Source organism: Streptopelia decaocto (assembly GCF_964273445.1).
Source record: "Streptopelia decaocto genome assembly, chromosome: 1".
NCBI classification, from domain to species: Eukaryota; Metazoa; Chordata; class Aves; order Columbiformes; family Columbidae; genus Streptopelia; species Streptopelia decaocto.
Genome location: NC_138663.1, coordinates 3,696,706 through 3,711,276, shown reverse-complemented (window position 1 = coordinate 3,711,276; position 14,571 = coordinate 3,696,706). Strand labels below are relative to the sequence as shown.

General features: G+C 45.7%; 1 protein-coding gene across 1 annotated transcript in view; it reads right to left on the bottom strand.

The window, feature by feature from the left end:
- PLXNA4 (plexin A4) overlaps positions 1-14,571 on the bottom strand; it is a 493,956-nt gene that overhangs the window by 39,103 nt on the left and 440,282 nt on the right. Inside the window, exons 22-24 of the mRNA XM_082068193.1 lie at positions 11,427-11,695; positions 7,150-7,216; positions 4,763-4,909 (exon numbers count right to left, since the gene is read on the bottom strand). Coding sequence (XP_081924319.1) covers positions 4,763-4,909; positions 7,150-7,216; positions 11,427-11,695 — 483 coding nt within the window. The remainder of the gene's footprint in view (positions 1-4,762; positions 4,910-7,149; positions 7,217-11,426; positions 11,696-14,571) is intronic.

Sequence of the window (14,571 nt, the reverse complement as noted above, 5' to 3'; positions counted from 1 at the left end):
AAAGCACAGTTGTTTTGACATATGTGTCCCAGGCCTCACATGGACTTTCAGCTGGTATTTTCCAACTGTTCTCTTGTGGAGCACAAAATTTTTCTCAGTACCAAGACTTCAGGAATTTGCAGGATATACCTGTGTATTGCACATGCTAAATGGCTCTTCTTGGAGACTGACATGGGCCTTATTGAAGTAATCATTACTCTACAGATTGAAAATATCTGCTCCTCATCCAACAGGCTGAAGTTCCTAATTATATTAAGGTGTTTGCAATGGTGAGTGAGATTCCTACCACTTCTGTGGGAATCTTCCCAGGGGTTTCCTCTGTTCTCTCTCCAGCTTTCTATAGATTTTCCCTGCTAGGGTATGGCCAAGAGAAGAAATCTAAGCATTGGCTTTATCCATTTAGCAGAGTTCAGGCACTCCAGTCTCACTGGAAGAGTAAGGTTTGCCCTGTGCTTCACCCAGGGCTGTCCTCATAACAGCCAAGGGTAAGAGAAAGAACTAAACCTATTGCTTCTGCAGTTCTCCTCAGCTATGTCGACACAATCTGGTGAGGAAGAGACCTCTGAGATGGCCTGTGTTGTATTTCTGCATGAATAGTCATTTTGAGAGAAGCTTTGTGATGCCGATCTCCTGAGTGCATTCACTGTTCCTGCTCCATCACGTGCCTTTGAGCCTTTTTGTTGGCAAGGTGGATGAAGGAGAGAGGAGACTTCAGTGTTACCTAAGGAGATGCTGAATATTTTGCCACTGAGGGTACACCCACCGTTGGCACCACCGTTCTGTCATGTCTGTGTCAGAACAGCGTAAGGACAGTGCCACTTGTGGGGTCAACATGGAAAGATGAGGAATTGGGAGCAAGTGGAGTAGTAAATTCTGAGCCCTGCTCTCCCACTGACTGTGTGTGACCTTGGGGCATGTCATCTCACTGGATTTGTGTTTATTGACCTTTTTATACATCCATGGGTTCTTGTTGTTTGCCAGCCCTTCCAGCCATGATCTGTCTCAAAGTGTATATATAGATGCAATGCTTAGCTCAGTTAAGCCCTGATCTTCACTGTGGATTATTAGCATTTAAATAATAAAGCCACGGTTTATGATTACTTCATATGGGGACCCTGGCTTAGAGTTCTCTGTAGTGTTTGAGTGGTCTGCCCCGAGACAAGGACATCACTATGGTTTCTGTCCTGGCAACAGACGTCTTTCTGTTCTAGACTGGGCTAAGGGAGATTCAAGTTGGCCAACACACGGTAAGACTTGGCAGTGAGCAAAGACAAGAAAGACCTCTAAAGAGGCCAAGCATTGGAGAGCCTTCATATTTTGCTAGTAGCTTCCTCCCTGCCACCAAAATTCCCTGAAAAGCCTTAACTAAAGAAAGCTCAAAGAGCCTTTACCCATCCAGAATATATTGTCAGGAGAGATGATCTGATTAGGCTCTCAGTGCTGGAGCCACCGAGCTGTGCAGGGACCATGCAGAGCAAGATGTACTGGGCAGCTCCCACCTACCACCTCCAAGCACTAATTAGCCAATACTCTTGACAGCTCCTGACACACATCGGGGTCTTTGCTCCCCTGCATTATTTGTATTAATTGAAATGAAGTTGACACAGGAGACGGATGATCTTTCATCTCCCAGCAACCACAGAGCAGTGGCGATAGGGAGCGAGACTTTGCATCTGGACTCTGGTTTGGAGAATGGCTAAAAAATCATGGATTCTGGCAAAGGCAGATGACAGTCAGCAGGCATGAGATCTCCCCGTCTCTTGTAGATGGAATAATCTAGCTGTGTTTTTAATAACACCGCAGACCAGAGATGATGAGCACTGGCTGCTCACAAAGACATTAACACAAGAGGGTGTTTCTCTGAGGTATACGGCTTGGGAAAAGACCTACTGTTTAGTTGCAACACATTTATTCTAGCAAATCACATCTGTAACTACCTTAGTTTCTACTGTCCTGAAAAATCCTTTGTAAGTAGAGAAATTGTTATAGACTGCAAAGACCTGAGGACATTGAGGTTGCTTCCTTGGAGAACTGTAGGACCTGGCAGACAGCAAATCAGAGTTGTCTGGTTTGGAAAGAAAAAAGATGGAAAAAATAAAAATTTAGTAAATGAGGTGTGTATTGTGAAATTAGTAATTCCAGATGTCTGAAAGTGCTCTGTCTTCTTTTTTCTCCCTGGGTAAATCAATTTATTTGGATCTGCTTTACACTTAAACCATATTAAAAACCATGACTTAAAATATTTGGTCATGATTAATGAAGGTTAAAGAATAAATGCCTTCCAAAGGAAGCCCAGGCCCTGTCTTCCTGGAATGATGACAATAAACAGGCTGCTTCAACATGCCGCACTGCTGGAATTGTGATTTAACTCAGTCAGGCAGCCACCTAGCATTCACAAAACATGAACCCAATGAATTTTAGCCACACACACTGCAAACTCACAGTGGTAGAGAGCAGGAGACATTGAGGGAATTCCTATATTACAAATCCTGAATCAGTTCTTGCTTTATTTCATTGCTATATATTTTTAATGAAAGATGACAGACTCCTCAAGGCAGGTAGAGAAAGGACAAAATAAAACAAATAAAGAGAAACAGAAAGGAAGAATAATCCTATTCATATTCTCCTTCTTCTTAATCTCCTTCACTGAAGCTGATCTCTGTAAATCTGCTGAGATTCCTATCGGGATATATTTGTCTGCTCTTGAGATGTAAAAGGGAGAGCTGATTAACATCAAACGACACAAAGCGAATGGAGGAGAGCTTTGTTCAGGCTGTTGTATAATTACTACCCTTTGCTGGCTGCTTTATATCAAGTCTAAAAGGATCGGGGGATTTCCTTTGGTGAAAGCGATCACTCTGTGTCTGCATTTTCCTTCCTTTTGCTCACTCTCTCCATGTGAGATCAGGTCTCCAAATTACTAGACAATTACACATAATTGTAAATTATGTGATTTAGTAGAAAATCCATGTTTTTCTATGTAAAATAAAATTGTGCTCTTATTTAAGAATAAAGTCTCACCACCTCATCAGACTTGGATTTAATCAAAGCTCGACTCTGGACTATCTGTATTTTCTGAAGAAAAGCAGGCATTCCTAGTGTCAGCCCACCTGAGCCAAGATCTAAGAGAGGTCAAGGGACTAATATTGGCTGGACATAGCTATCAAAGCTAGCTAAGGTGAAGTGAGATGAATATCTCTCAACTGAAGGTGCAAATAAAATAACCTGGTAAGTTCAGAGCACCTTCTGATCATCCTAAAATGTGGACTTAGGGTTTTCTGAGATCAAAGACATGGGAAATAAAGAAATTACAAGGATCATTGAAGACTTGGAACATGCTCTTCATCCCACAGAGGCTTAGAAGCTCAGTGGATTTAGTGTATCCAGGAAAAAGTGAATGCCCACAAACACGCTAAGAAGAGATTTCTAATGCTCTTTAATTGATGTTCTTTAATAAAATGGGAAAAGGGTGTAATCTCAGATTAGAAACTCAAGCTGGGCATATGCAATGTATATCTTCCACCATGCAGACAATTACATTTTGAAGCAAATGACTCAGTGACAGGGATTAACTTTCTTTCCCTTGAAATCTTTAAATCAAGTTCATTTTTCTTTGCCTTCTGCTTGCTCAGGAGAAATGGATGCATTAGCTCTAGAGAAGACTTAATAGATCCCTCCACTGTGTACTTCTAGCATATTCCATGGTGCCAAAATCTTCATCGGACAACAGATTTTATTTTTTTTTTTTTTATTTTTCTGTTGAGGATTATTCTAGACAAGATCCTTGAAATATAGCCTCATAAAGCTGTCACTTGCAGGAGGCCATGGACTTTGCACTGGCACAACACCACGAGGTCTCAGGACGTCTCTGGACTTGCTGTGCCCTGATCTGGGTGTCCCTGTGATCACAAGTGTCCTGTGGTCAAGGGCCTTATATTCGATTTGCCTGAGCTCAGTGCTGGGGACACTCCACATGGCCAAGGGCGCTTTGTGTGCCTGTGCTGGAGCTGGGCAGCTCTGCCACCAGTGCTAGGGACCAGGGAGAAGGGAGGAGGTGATGGGGAGACAGGGCATGAAGATACCCCTGGGGGAACCCAAGAGTGATGAGGAAGAAACCCCACGATGGACATCACACTCCTCACAGGGAAAAGCTCAGGGTGGTGACAGCTTGCAGTGACATCCTCACCTTTCTGCTGTAGGAAGACTGTTACATTTGTCTTACAACTCAGAGGGATGTTGGAAGGCTGGACATCACTCCAGGGGAAAAGGGGTAGACAACAGGGATTATTTTGTCTAATAGAACAAAGTAGATTGCCCATATCTATTGTCTCCACATTCACAGGCACATTCATGACACGAGACTCATGTTTGTCTTCCAGTGCTCCCAGACCTCACCTAACCCAAGCAATGGTAAGGCATTGGCACTGTCATCCTACCTTTCAATGAGTGCAGATGCTTTCAGAGGACAGAAAATCCCTTTGAGAGGCTGGGGATGCTCTGGGCATGGGGCGGGGCACAATGGAAGTTGGACGGGGCACACTTGGAAGCAGCGTCTTTGCAAACCTGCTTTGCAAGCAGATGTTTCAGCCACAAACTTTGCTGTGCTAGGGGATGTCAGTCTTCAGCAGGGTTAACCTGCTGGGTTGCAAGAACAAATTGTCCCAGAGGGTAAGCATGCCCATCGCTGACTTCTTGTCTTTAAATGCCTTTTTGCTAAAAGAGGTTGGACAAGCCCATAGGAAGATGTGCTCAGAGCACTCACCAGTGTCTTGTAATCAATCTGCTGTCGGATAAGCTTGTCCTCACTCAGCGAGTACCGGGCCTCCCCGGTGATTGAGTCGATGGGACCCTTTTCCATCTGCTGCTTGATGGCACAGAAGAGAGAGAACAGAGGTTCACCAGCACACTCCTGCAGGGGTGAGAGACAACCATGAGGTGAAACAGAAGGTGAGAATTCAACCTACATAACATCTCAGTGACTGCCACGGTTTGCCATCCCCAGCCACTCGAGACAGATGCATCAGGGAGAATCGGTCTATTTATTCCATACCACCAAGGGTGCAAACAGCCCTCTCAAGTGTCCTGTCATGAGATAAAGTTGCCAGTGCTCCCCAGAAATGTTTGGGCTAGCAGAGCCTTGCAGGAGCTACTCAAGTGATTGCCACCAGGCCAGAGGTTTGCACTTGAGCAGGTGGTGGGATGGGTCTCAGAGGACTTGGAGACAGATCTATAAGGGAGATGGACTTCTGGTTCCCCACATCTTGTGGCAGAGTCTACAGTCTCCCTAAGCACTGTCATGCTAGAGGCAAATAGGGATGGCCAGGCAGGAGCCATGACCCAGGGGAGATCTGCCCCTGGATCTGTATGGTTGCATTGGTGATCTCAGATGTATGTGACCCAGCACAGGACAGCAACAAGCAGCACACAGGCAGGGCCAGCAAAGCACAGCTCTCCCAAATTTCTCCTTCTCATCATTCACACCCATTGCACTCCTCTTCCTACACTTTTCCTGGCCTTTCCTCCCTTGCTGCCCACGCTCTGCACATTTGCTGCCCTGCACCCCTCCTTGTGTTTTCTTCTATTGCCTCCGTCCCCCTTCGTCTCTCCATCCTTCCTCCCCTCCTCCCCACCTTGCCCTTTCCTCTTGCAATGTGTCCCAACTCAATGAGAGAGGTCATTTTCCTCTGGTGTAAATCCCAGCAAAAACAAGTTAATAATCTGAAGCAAAGTGGCCCCTTTCTCAGTTCCTACACCTGTCTCCCACTTAATTAGCTTATCTACCAGCAGCATATTGCTTCTGTGTGCCTGTCTCTTGCCCTTATCAGGCCTCTGTTCAGGCTAAGGCAAGAAGACAAGTAGCTGAGTGGGAGAAAAAAGCCTATTATAAAAGCGGTGCTTTGGAGAGTCACCTCCTTATATCCTTTCCTTTCAGCTGGAGGCAGGAATCTGATACTGAAGTCACTGAAATTACCTTCCAGGGACCTTCAAATCCCTCCCATGTGTTCGTCCTTGGACAGGTTGTGTCAGGGGAATGTTCAGGGCAATGGGATTGATTTGTAAAGCCTTGAATTGCCAGGCACAGGGTGGCTGTAGTGTCCAAATGGGGCTGTAAGGTCTAAGAATATCTAGCAACTGCATTAGGAATCACAGAATCATAGAACAGTTTGGGTTGGAAGGGACCTCCAACGCTCACCCAGTCCAACTCCTGCCATGAACAGGGACATCTTCACCAGCTCAGGTTGCTCAGAGCCCTGTCCAGCCTGGCGTGGGATGTCTCCAGGGATGGTTCATCTACCACCCCTCTGGCCAACCTGGGCCAGGCTCTCACCACCCTCAGGGGCAACAATTTCTTCCTCATGTCTGGTCTGAGGGATAGAGGACAATTGCAGAGACCAGTTTCTTTCAAAAAGCCCCCCCAAGGAGGCATTCCAGGAGGAATGGGAAGACTCAGGGGGTATCTCAGATCTTTTAACTGCTTTGCTGATGAGCATCCTGCAAAGCCAATGCTATCTCCTGCTGGGATACAAAGCAGCAACAGCCTCAGCCCCTGATGCAGTAGTCAGATTCAAATGGCATATTCTATCCAGCCCTTTGTACTCAGAGGGTACATGGCCATGCCCAGTGCAGGCTCGAGGCAGCCTTTGGGCCAAGAAGAGCTTGGGCTCGGTCCTAAATTAAACTAAGCAGGGATCTGGTTATGGTATGGATAAAGCAGATTAAGGATGGTGGAGGCACTGAGTGTGGTGAAGGCTCTGGGCATCAGTACTGCCTCTGAGCAGGAGTGGTAGGAGATGTCCAGCCACTATACACTGAAAATATGGATCACCATGTGATGGAGAACTGAGTCTGGTAGTAAAATTAGAGCATTTTCAATATACATCTTCCCCAGGCTCTGAAATCCTTCATGTTTCAACACTGACTCTTAAATCTCACCACTGTCCAGGAATAAGACCAACAGGCTGCCTCTCTAACAAACTGTCCCTCTTTGTTCTCCCTGGATCAGAAAACAGTCCTCCCATTAGGCAGTGAGTTCTCTCTTGAAAATGAAAGCCTTTTCCTTTATACCTGGGAAGTCTTTGCCCCAACTGAACCTTACCAAGAAGAAATGTATTAAAGCAGCTGTTCATCCAGGCATGATGCTCCTCTTACCTTGAGGAACTTGTACAGAAGGAAGGTGAACCAGTTGGTGAGCATCTTCTCAGCCACAGACTCTGTCCTAAAACAAACCCAGGAGAAAAAACAATTTGGGAATGATTTAGTCATGCTGGTCATATAAAATGACTAGTCAAAAGATTGGCTTTGTCCATGTTACTGTCCACATTCCTGAGACCCATGGCAAGTTTGGCATAACACCATCAGGATTAAGTGTGTCTTAGGCTCTCTGTTCTAGCTTTGGACTTAGTAAACTTTCAGGTAAATCCTTACTATCCTTCTGATTCTCCTGTGACTAGAGAAGTCCCTGTATGTCTGTGTCTCAGTTTCTCCACCAATGAAATAAAGATAACAACATTTGAGGGAACATTCGCAGAGGAGGTCAGGAAGGATAGATCCGTCAAAAATGAGGAGCTCGGATTTAGGCCTTATGACAAGTAGGCTAGATAAATACTTAGAACTAAATCAACAGAGAATAGTTATCTGGCACTGATTATCTCCCTAGCATTTGGGAGCGATTATACTCCTCAATGTGGAGCATTCACAGAGCTCTTCCTGTTGCCCTTGAACACTCTGTCTTCACCCAAACAAAAATCCATCTTGAGTCTTCAGGGTGAACTTTTCCCACAGAAGGAATGACTCAGAACTCTAGACATCAGCAGCACAGGATAAATCTGTGATGGCTCCAGTACATGCACTGATGTTGCTCAAGAAGAAAGCAAAGTGTCTGTTTAGATGAACTGAAGTGGGTCTTCCTTGTCCTAGCTATCACCAAAGCCACCCGGGGGTTCTCACTTAGGGCTGCATCTTGCTTTTTAGCTTCCCTGGTCCTTCAGCATAAAGTTGACCTTGCTTCCTCTGGAGCATGAGACTTGCAAGGGGAAGGGCTTACATCACTGGAGCTGTGTGCTTGGAACCAGCCAGCAACCTTGTCTGAAAATAGTGTCTTGTTACACCAACACAGAATAGATGATGGTCTAGATAAACACAGCTGATCTTTAGCCTGGTGTCCATAAGCGTTTCTCTGTTCTCACAGGCACATCTCACTTAGATGATAGGGAAAGCCCTTGAGGTGCTGGAGCAAGTTGAGAGAAGGGAATGGAGCTGATGAAGGGGCTGGAGCACAAGTGTGATGGGAGCAGCTGAGGGACCTGAGGGGTTCAGCTGGAGAACAGGAGCTGAGGGGAGACCTTCTGATCTCTGAACTGCCTGAAAGGAGCTTGGAGCATAGAGGGAGGTGGTCTCTTCTCCCAAGTTGCAAGTGATAGGACAAGAGGAGATGGCCTCAGGTTATGCCAGGAGACAGTTAGATTGCATATTAGGAAAAATTTATTCCCAAAAAGGTTTGTCAGGTATTGGAACAGGTTGCCCAGGGCAGCGGTGGAGTCACCATCCCTGGAAGGATTGAACAGACGCAGAGATGAGGTTCTCAGGGACATGGGTTAGTGCCAGGGGTGGGTTAATGGTTGGACTCAATGATCTTGAGGTTTTCTTCCAACCAAAATGATTCTGTGATGGTGAGGGAGGGAGTGATAACAGTGGTGTTTGTTGTCGTTTCTCTTCTCTTGCCTGCATCCGGAGGAAGAGGTGATACAGTCCCAGTTTGCTACCAGATTAAAGTTGTATTTTCTTTGTCTACAGTGATCATTGCTGTGTCTATTCCCAGAGACTACCTCTCTCAAAACCAGGTTATTTGCCCTTTATTCCCCTTGGCCAATATCACCGAGCTGCTGTCCTCCACTGGTCATGGTATGATATTCAGTTCCAGCAATCCCCACGCTCATCATGGTCTGAGATCCTCACACAGCATGTCATTCAGAGAAGTGCTCTTTCCGATGCCCCCAGGTGTCACATCTGGGACCCACAATATGGTGCAAACTTAGCATTACCATGAGAAAGAGAAACGAAATTGCGTTGTGTTGTTGCTCTCTGCCCTGATGGCTTTGGTCTCTTCAAGGCTGTAGATGTCACGTGAGATGAACACTGGACACAGGTGAGGTGGGAAAATCATTCCAGCCAGCTCCTTCCTTCTGTCAAATACCCCCAAAACCAGCACTGCGGAAAGGTGTTGGATGATTCTCTTCCATCCACAGAGTCACAAGGAGGTAGGGGAAGCATCAAGTTGAATCCAGCTGCTCCAAATAACTGTCTGGTAACCTCACACGTATTTGAATCTCAAGGCACTGAGCTGTTCACTTGTTCATCTGTAGACTCTGTTCTGGTGCCTCTCAGTGGAGGACATTCATCTCAGAGTACAAACCACCTCTCTGAATTTTCCTTATGTTTTCAGAGCTTGGAACAGTGGACGTGCCTTCTCTGCTCACTGGCTCTCCTTCCAATAGCCACATGTCATTTCCAACAAAGAGGACTGGAATTAGAACAGAACTGGAAGAAGGAGAAAGGGGAAGATGGGATGCTCAGGACAACTCAGGAATCAACAACCAGAGAAGATAGAGAGATGGGGAAAAGGGAAGAAAATGGAGAAAAAAAAGGGAGGAGACAGTCTGAAGGAAGCAGTGCCATCCAGCATCAGAGGAGAAGCACAGAGAAGAAGCCTGGGGACAGCTGGAGGGAGGTCACCAGCCAGTCTGTAGGGCTTGAATCACATCAGAGAGTCAACTGATACCAGAGCAAAGTCCAGTCTCTGCCCTTGGCTTTGCTACCCTGAATGCCAGGGAGTGCCTTCTCCTTTTTTAGCTGGTTCTCCATAGTGGGCTGAGTGCCAGATGAAAACCCTCCCAGCAGGCGACACAGATCTCTTCCCTGCCCAAGTTGTCCATCACAATCAGCTGAGGGCTCCTCAAAGTTGGCTCTGAGCAGTGGCAAAGGGCATCCACCTCCAGTAGACTCACTCCTGATTTTACTTAGGGTCCTGACTTGATTCAGAGTGATTGGTTCAGACCATGAAAAGAGGATGAATATGACACTAAAGGAAGAAGAGGCAGCACTTCCCTAGGCAGAGAAAACACATTAATTACAAAGCAGTAGATTTCTAGTTCACGTGTTCCCGTACAACCCTGGTGGTTAAACCTTAGACCTGACCAAGAAGCACCAACCCAAACTTGTGCCTGATATGAAACCACCTCTGTTGTCTTGCTCAGCACTGCTAGTGGCTTCAACAAACTCCCCCCTCACCAATGCTCAGGGAGAGACAGAAGATCCCCAAACCAGCTGAAGGAGACTCTCCATATGTCTGTATTTATCTCATAAACAAGAAACACAGAAGGGCAGTCCATGTCTCAGACAGGAGAAGACATCAGTTGACTTACCAGGGATATAAAACCACCTCTTCTATGTGATATAAGTCCTACACCATGCAATTGAAATTTTCAGGTTAAAAGGAAACATAAGTGTCAATGAATGTCTTAAGTACACAAAGAGTCCAAAGTAAGGATTAGGAGTCACGGGCTCCTGCTGGCTTTATGAAGTTTTCTGGAAGATCCGCATTAAAATCCACACAAAATCACATAGAATGTTAGGGATTGGAAGGGATCTCAAAAGATCATCTAGTCCAATCCCCCTGCTGGAGCAGGAACACCCAGATGAGGTTACACAGGAAGGTGTCCAGGCAGGTTTGAATGTCTGCAGAGAAGGAGATTCCACAACCCCCCTGGGCAGCCTGGGCCAGGCTCTGGCACCCTTACTGAGAAGAAGTTTCTTCTCAAATTTAAGTGGAACCTCTTGTGTTCCAGTTTGAACCCATTACCCCTTGTCCTGCTGCTGGTTGTCACCGAGAAGAGCCTGGCTCCATCCTCGTGACACTCACCCTTTATATATCTGTAAACATTAATGAGGTCACCCCTCAGTCTCCTCTTCTCCAAGCTCAAGAGCCCCAGCTCCCTCAGCCTTTCCTCACACGGGAGATGCCCCACTCCCTTCAGCATCTTTGTTGCCCTTTGTTGTTCAGTTCTGTAACTTTTAATCATTGACTATTTTTCAGTTGGGGTGGAGATGAAGCAAGACCTACATACACAGTTGCTGAAAAGAATGCTCTGTTGGGAAGTCTTAAATGAGCAGGAAACCAGAAAGGGAAAGAAATTCAGTGTTTGTTCAGCCCTACTTGCCTTATTCACCCCTCTCTGCAAACGGCTTCATACCAGACCTATGGGGTCACACGAACTGGTGCCTCACACCAGCCTGATTTCACACCCTGCTACACAGAAAAAAAATCAAGCAAATTTGCCCTCTTCCTCCAAAGATGAGTAGGATGCTTAAATTAAACAGTGGGGCACCAGCTGCCCAGCTGAGCTTTCTCCAGCCCCAGGAATCCTCACCTCCGGAGCAGCAGCTTGGGGTGGTTCTTGCTCTCCAGATTTTTGTCTATGAGGTCAGCCAAGAGCTGTTTGAGGACATCAGTGGCGTACTCCAACTTGCTCTGCAGCACCGTCATGATTAGTGAGGCCACGTTACCACGGTCCCGCATGGAGAAGCTGCGCTGGGACTCCAGCGTGCGGATGAAGGACAACAGGAAAACCTTGTTGTTGATGAGCTGGGCAAAGAGCTTCAGGCCTTTCTCCACCCGTTCCTGCCTGTAGCCAGGGACCTGCAGGAGAAGAAAGGGAATTTATACCTTTTAGTTACTGCCTGCTGTGAGATCTCTCCCAAATGGGTTACACACCCTTTGTTATCTTTCTGCCTTCATCCCTCCAGCTCCTCCAACTATACAGTTTGACATCAAGCAGAAGTAAGTTCTGACACAGGGATGCTTCAAACAGCAGAAATGATGATGATGATAATAATAATAATAATAATAATAATAAGAAGAAGAAGAAGAAGAAGAAGAAGAAGAAGAAGAAGAAGAAGAAGAAGAAGAAGAAGAAGAGGAAAAAGAAGAAGAGGAAAAAGAAGAAGAAGAAAAAGAAGAAGAAGAAGAGGAAGAAGAAGAAGCAGCAGCTAGTCTTGCATCTAGCAGGCAGGTGAGTCCTCCTTTCTGCGTCACAGGATTGTCCTCTAAAAAGGAAGAGACTTCATATGTCATCTGATGGTTAGGAAGTCTGAGAGCCCTCCTAGACACAACCAGATGGTTACTTCCCAACTCTATGTTTCCCTCCCTGAGCAGTACATCAAAAAGAGATTGCTAATGCCCAGATGTGGTAACATACTATATTGTGTTTTTATTGTGGTTAGACTGAGGCTTCACTCTATCTTCACCAAACACCTCTTCTTAATCCTTGCAAGAAACCTGCTTACAGAGATTTGGGGTTCAGCTTTAAGAAACTGAGACAAGCAACAAGAAAGTGAATGGGGAAGAGAGCACAGGGGCAGGTTTTGAGAAGATGAAGAGATGCAGTGAGGCAGTGGGTGAGATCATGGGTACGCAGTTGGGCCTTTTTTTGAAGAACTAGGTAGATGAAGGTGTGAGAGGACCTGTCTTACAGGTCCCACTGCAGTATGACCCCCCGTCTTGGGAGGTGAGATGGTTTAGAGACAGGTTCATAAGTCTCCAATATATTTCTCTGCTGTGTGAGGTTGGTGAACTAGTTTTTATAAGGAACAATTTAGGACCTCGACACTGGACTCTGGGCTCCAGAGTCAACAGTAAGTTTTACCCTTTCCAGTCTTTCTGTTCCTAGATGAAAATGCAGCCCAAACAGAGATCCCAAAACTAATTTCTCCATGTGTCTGAAGCTGTTCCAGCCTTTAAAATATCTTCCCTGGAAGCTGGTGGGTCTCAACACAGAGCAACACATGTCACTGGGACATGTATGTGTTAATAACCAAACAGATTTGGCACTTTAATCCAAAACAAATTGGCATGCTTAAACAACCAAGTAATGCAAGACCCCTTAAAATGTCATTGCTTTTTCATTCTGAAAATTAGAGCTCTTAACTCTTTTTGCATACAACAAATAAATCACTTAGCAAATAGCTTGAGACAACCAACCAACCACTACCATCCATTCTGTCAATAATTATTTTTAACTCACTTGCTTGAACATTTAATATTGTCTATCCCTGGGTTATTATGGAGAATTAAAAAAAATAACAAGGAAAGTATTTTCTACTGCATCTGGAAGCAGTTAATTAGCAAATGAACTGGAAATAAGTAAGACCAGCTCACTATGGGATCTATGCTGGGTCCTTTTCTGGCTGCTACAGAGAAGGGAGCAGAATAGGAACCACTTTCCTTGATATGTTGGTAGCCAAAGATCTTGACACTGAAAGAGCTTTTGAAGATTTACAGAGGATTAAGGGGAAAAAAAAAAGCTGGATGAAATGAAAGGAAGAAGAGATCAAAGGTGACAGATTGAAACATTAGCTCAGTGTGTCTCTGTATGTATCTGCATATGGGAGCATCCATGCTAAAGCCTCTATAGGGATCAGATGCTCTTCTGTGGTCAACTGGCTGGGGTTAATGAATATAGGGATTGTAATTGGCTGTGGGTATGGTGAAAGTGTTCGTGTGTGTGTGTGTATATACATATATGAGAAAGATTCATCACCCCTTGTCTCTTGTGCTCATTTGTTGACGCTGCTGAGCTACTTTTCCTGAGGGAAAGCAGCTCGAGGGCATCCTACCTGCTCCCCAAAGGCAAATATCTATGGTAGTCAGTGTGTAACTCAGCCTCCTACCCAATCACACAAATCCTTGTTGCTGATGGACCAGGTTTTTTAATGGTTCTTTCCATATCGTTTGATGAATTTTGGCTCTCCTGATGGGAAGGAGCAAAGACGAGCAGGTATGTCTGATTACACAGCCAGCCGAGCGTGGTATTGCCTGTGCCAACTCCCGTTCCTCCTCTCTGCCAACTAACCCCGGTCTTGGCCTCAAGCAATCTCACCAGCCCATGCCAGAGCTTCTCTGATACTGAGCACTTGCCAAAAACTTTGCAGAGAGCTCAACCAATGACCTCCATGGCCTTGGCCATGGTGTATCCCCTGCTTCTCTGGCCCAGGTGCCCCTAGAGCAGAGCCTGTCCATCTGCCAAAGCCTGAAGGAGTTTTGGAGCATGGGCAGACCTCAGCCAGGGTCCCATCAAACTCATTGTTGAAAGTGAGGTAATACAGGTTGTATCAGAACCCAACAGTGCTGGGAAACATCTCATTGTCCTCCCATCACAGTGGTCTGGAGAGTTGGGGTAAAGGAGGTGGATGTGGGCAGGGTATGGGCAGACCGATGCTGTGTTTTTCTGACTTTCCTGAAAACCACAGAGCCCATCAAAGATAAACCTCCTTTGATTAATGCAGGTTATTTCTATAAGTGTTACCAGGAAAAAAAGTCTCAGTAGTGTCAGGGTTGTGCAAAGCTGGGGTGACACTGGCAGCTACGTTGCTCTGCCATACAACTTTTTTCCTGGTGCCTGCACATCTGTAACTAATAAATCCAGTCTAAGAACCAAACCTCAGCAGGATGAAGACCAAGGAGGAGCTTAATACAGTAGACCTAATGCACACAGGTCTATGAGAATCTTCCAAACA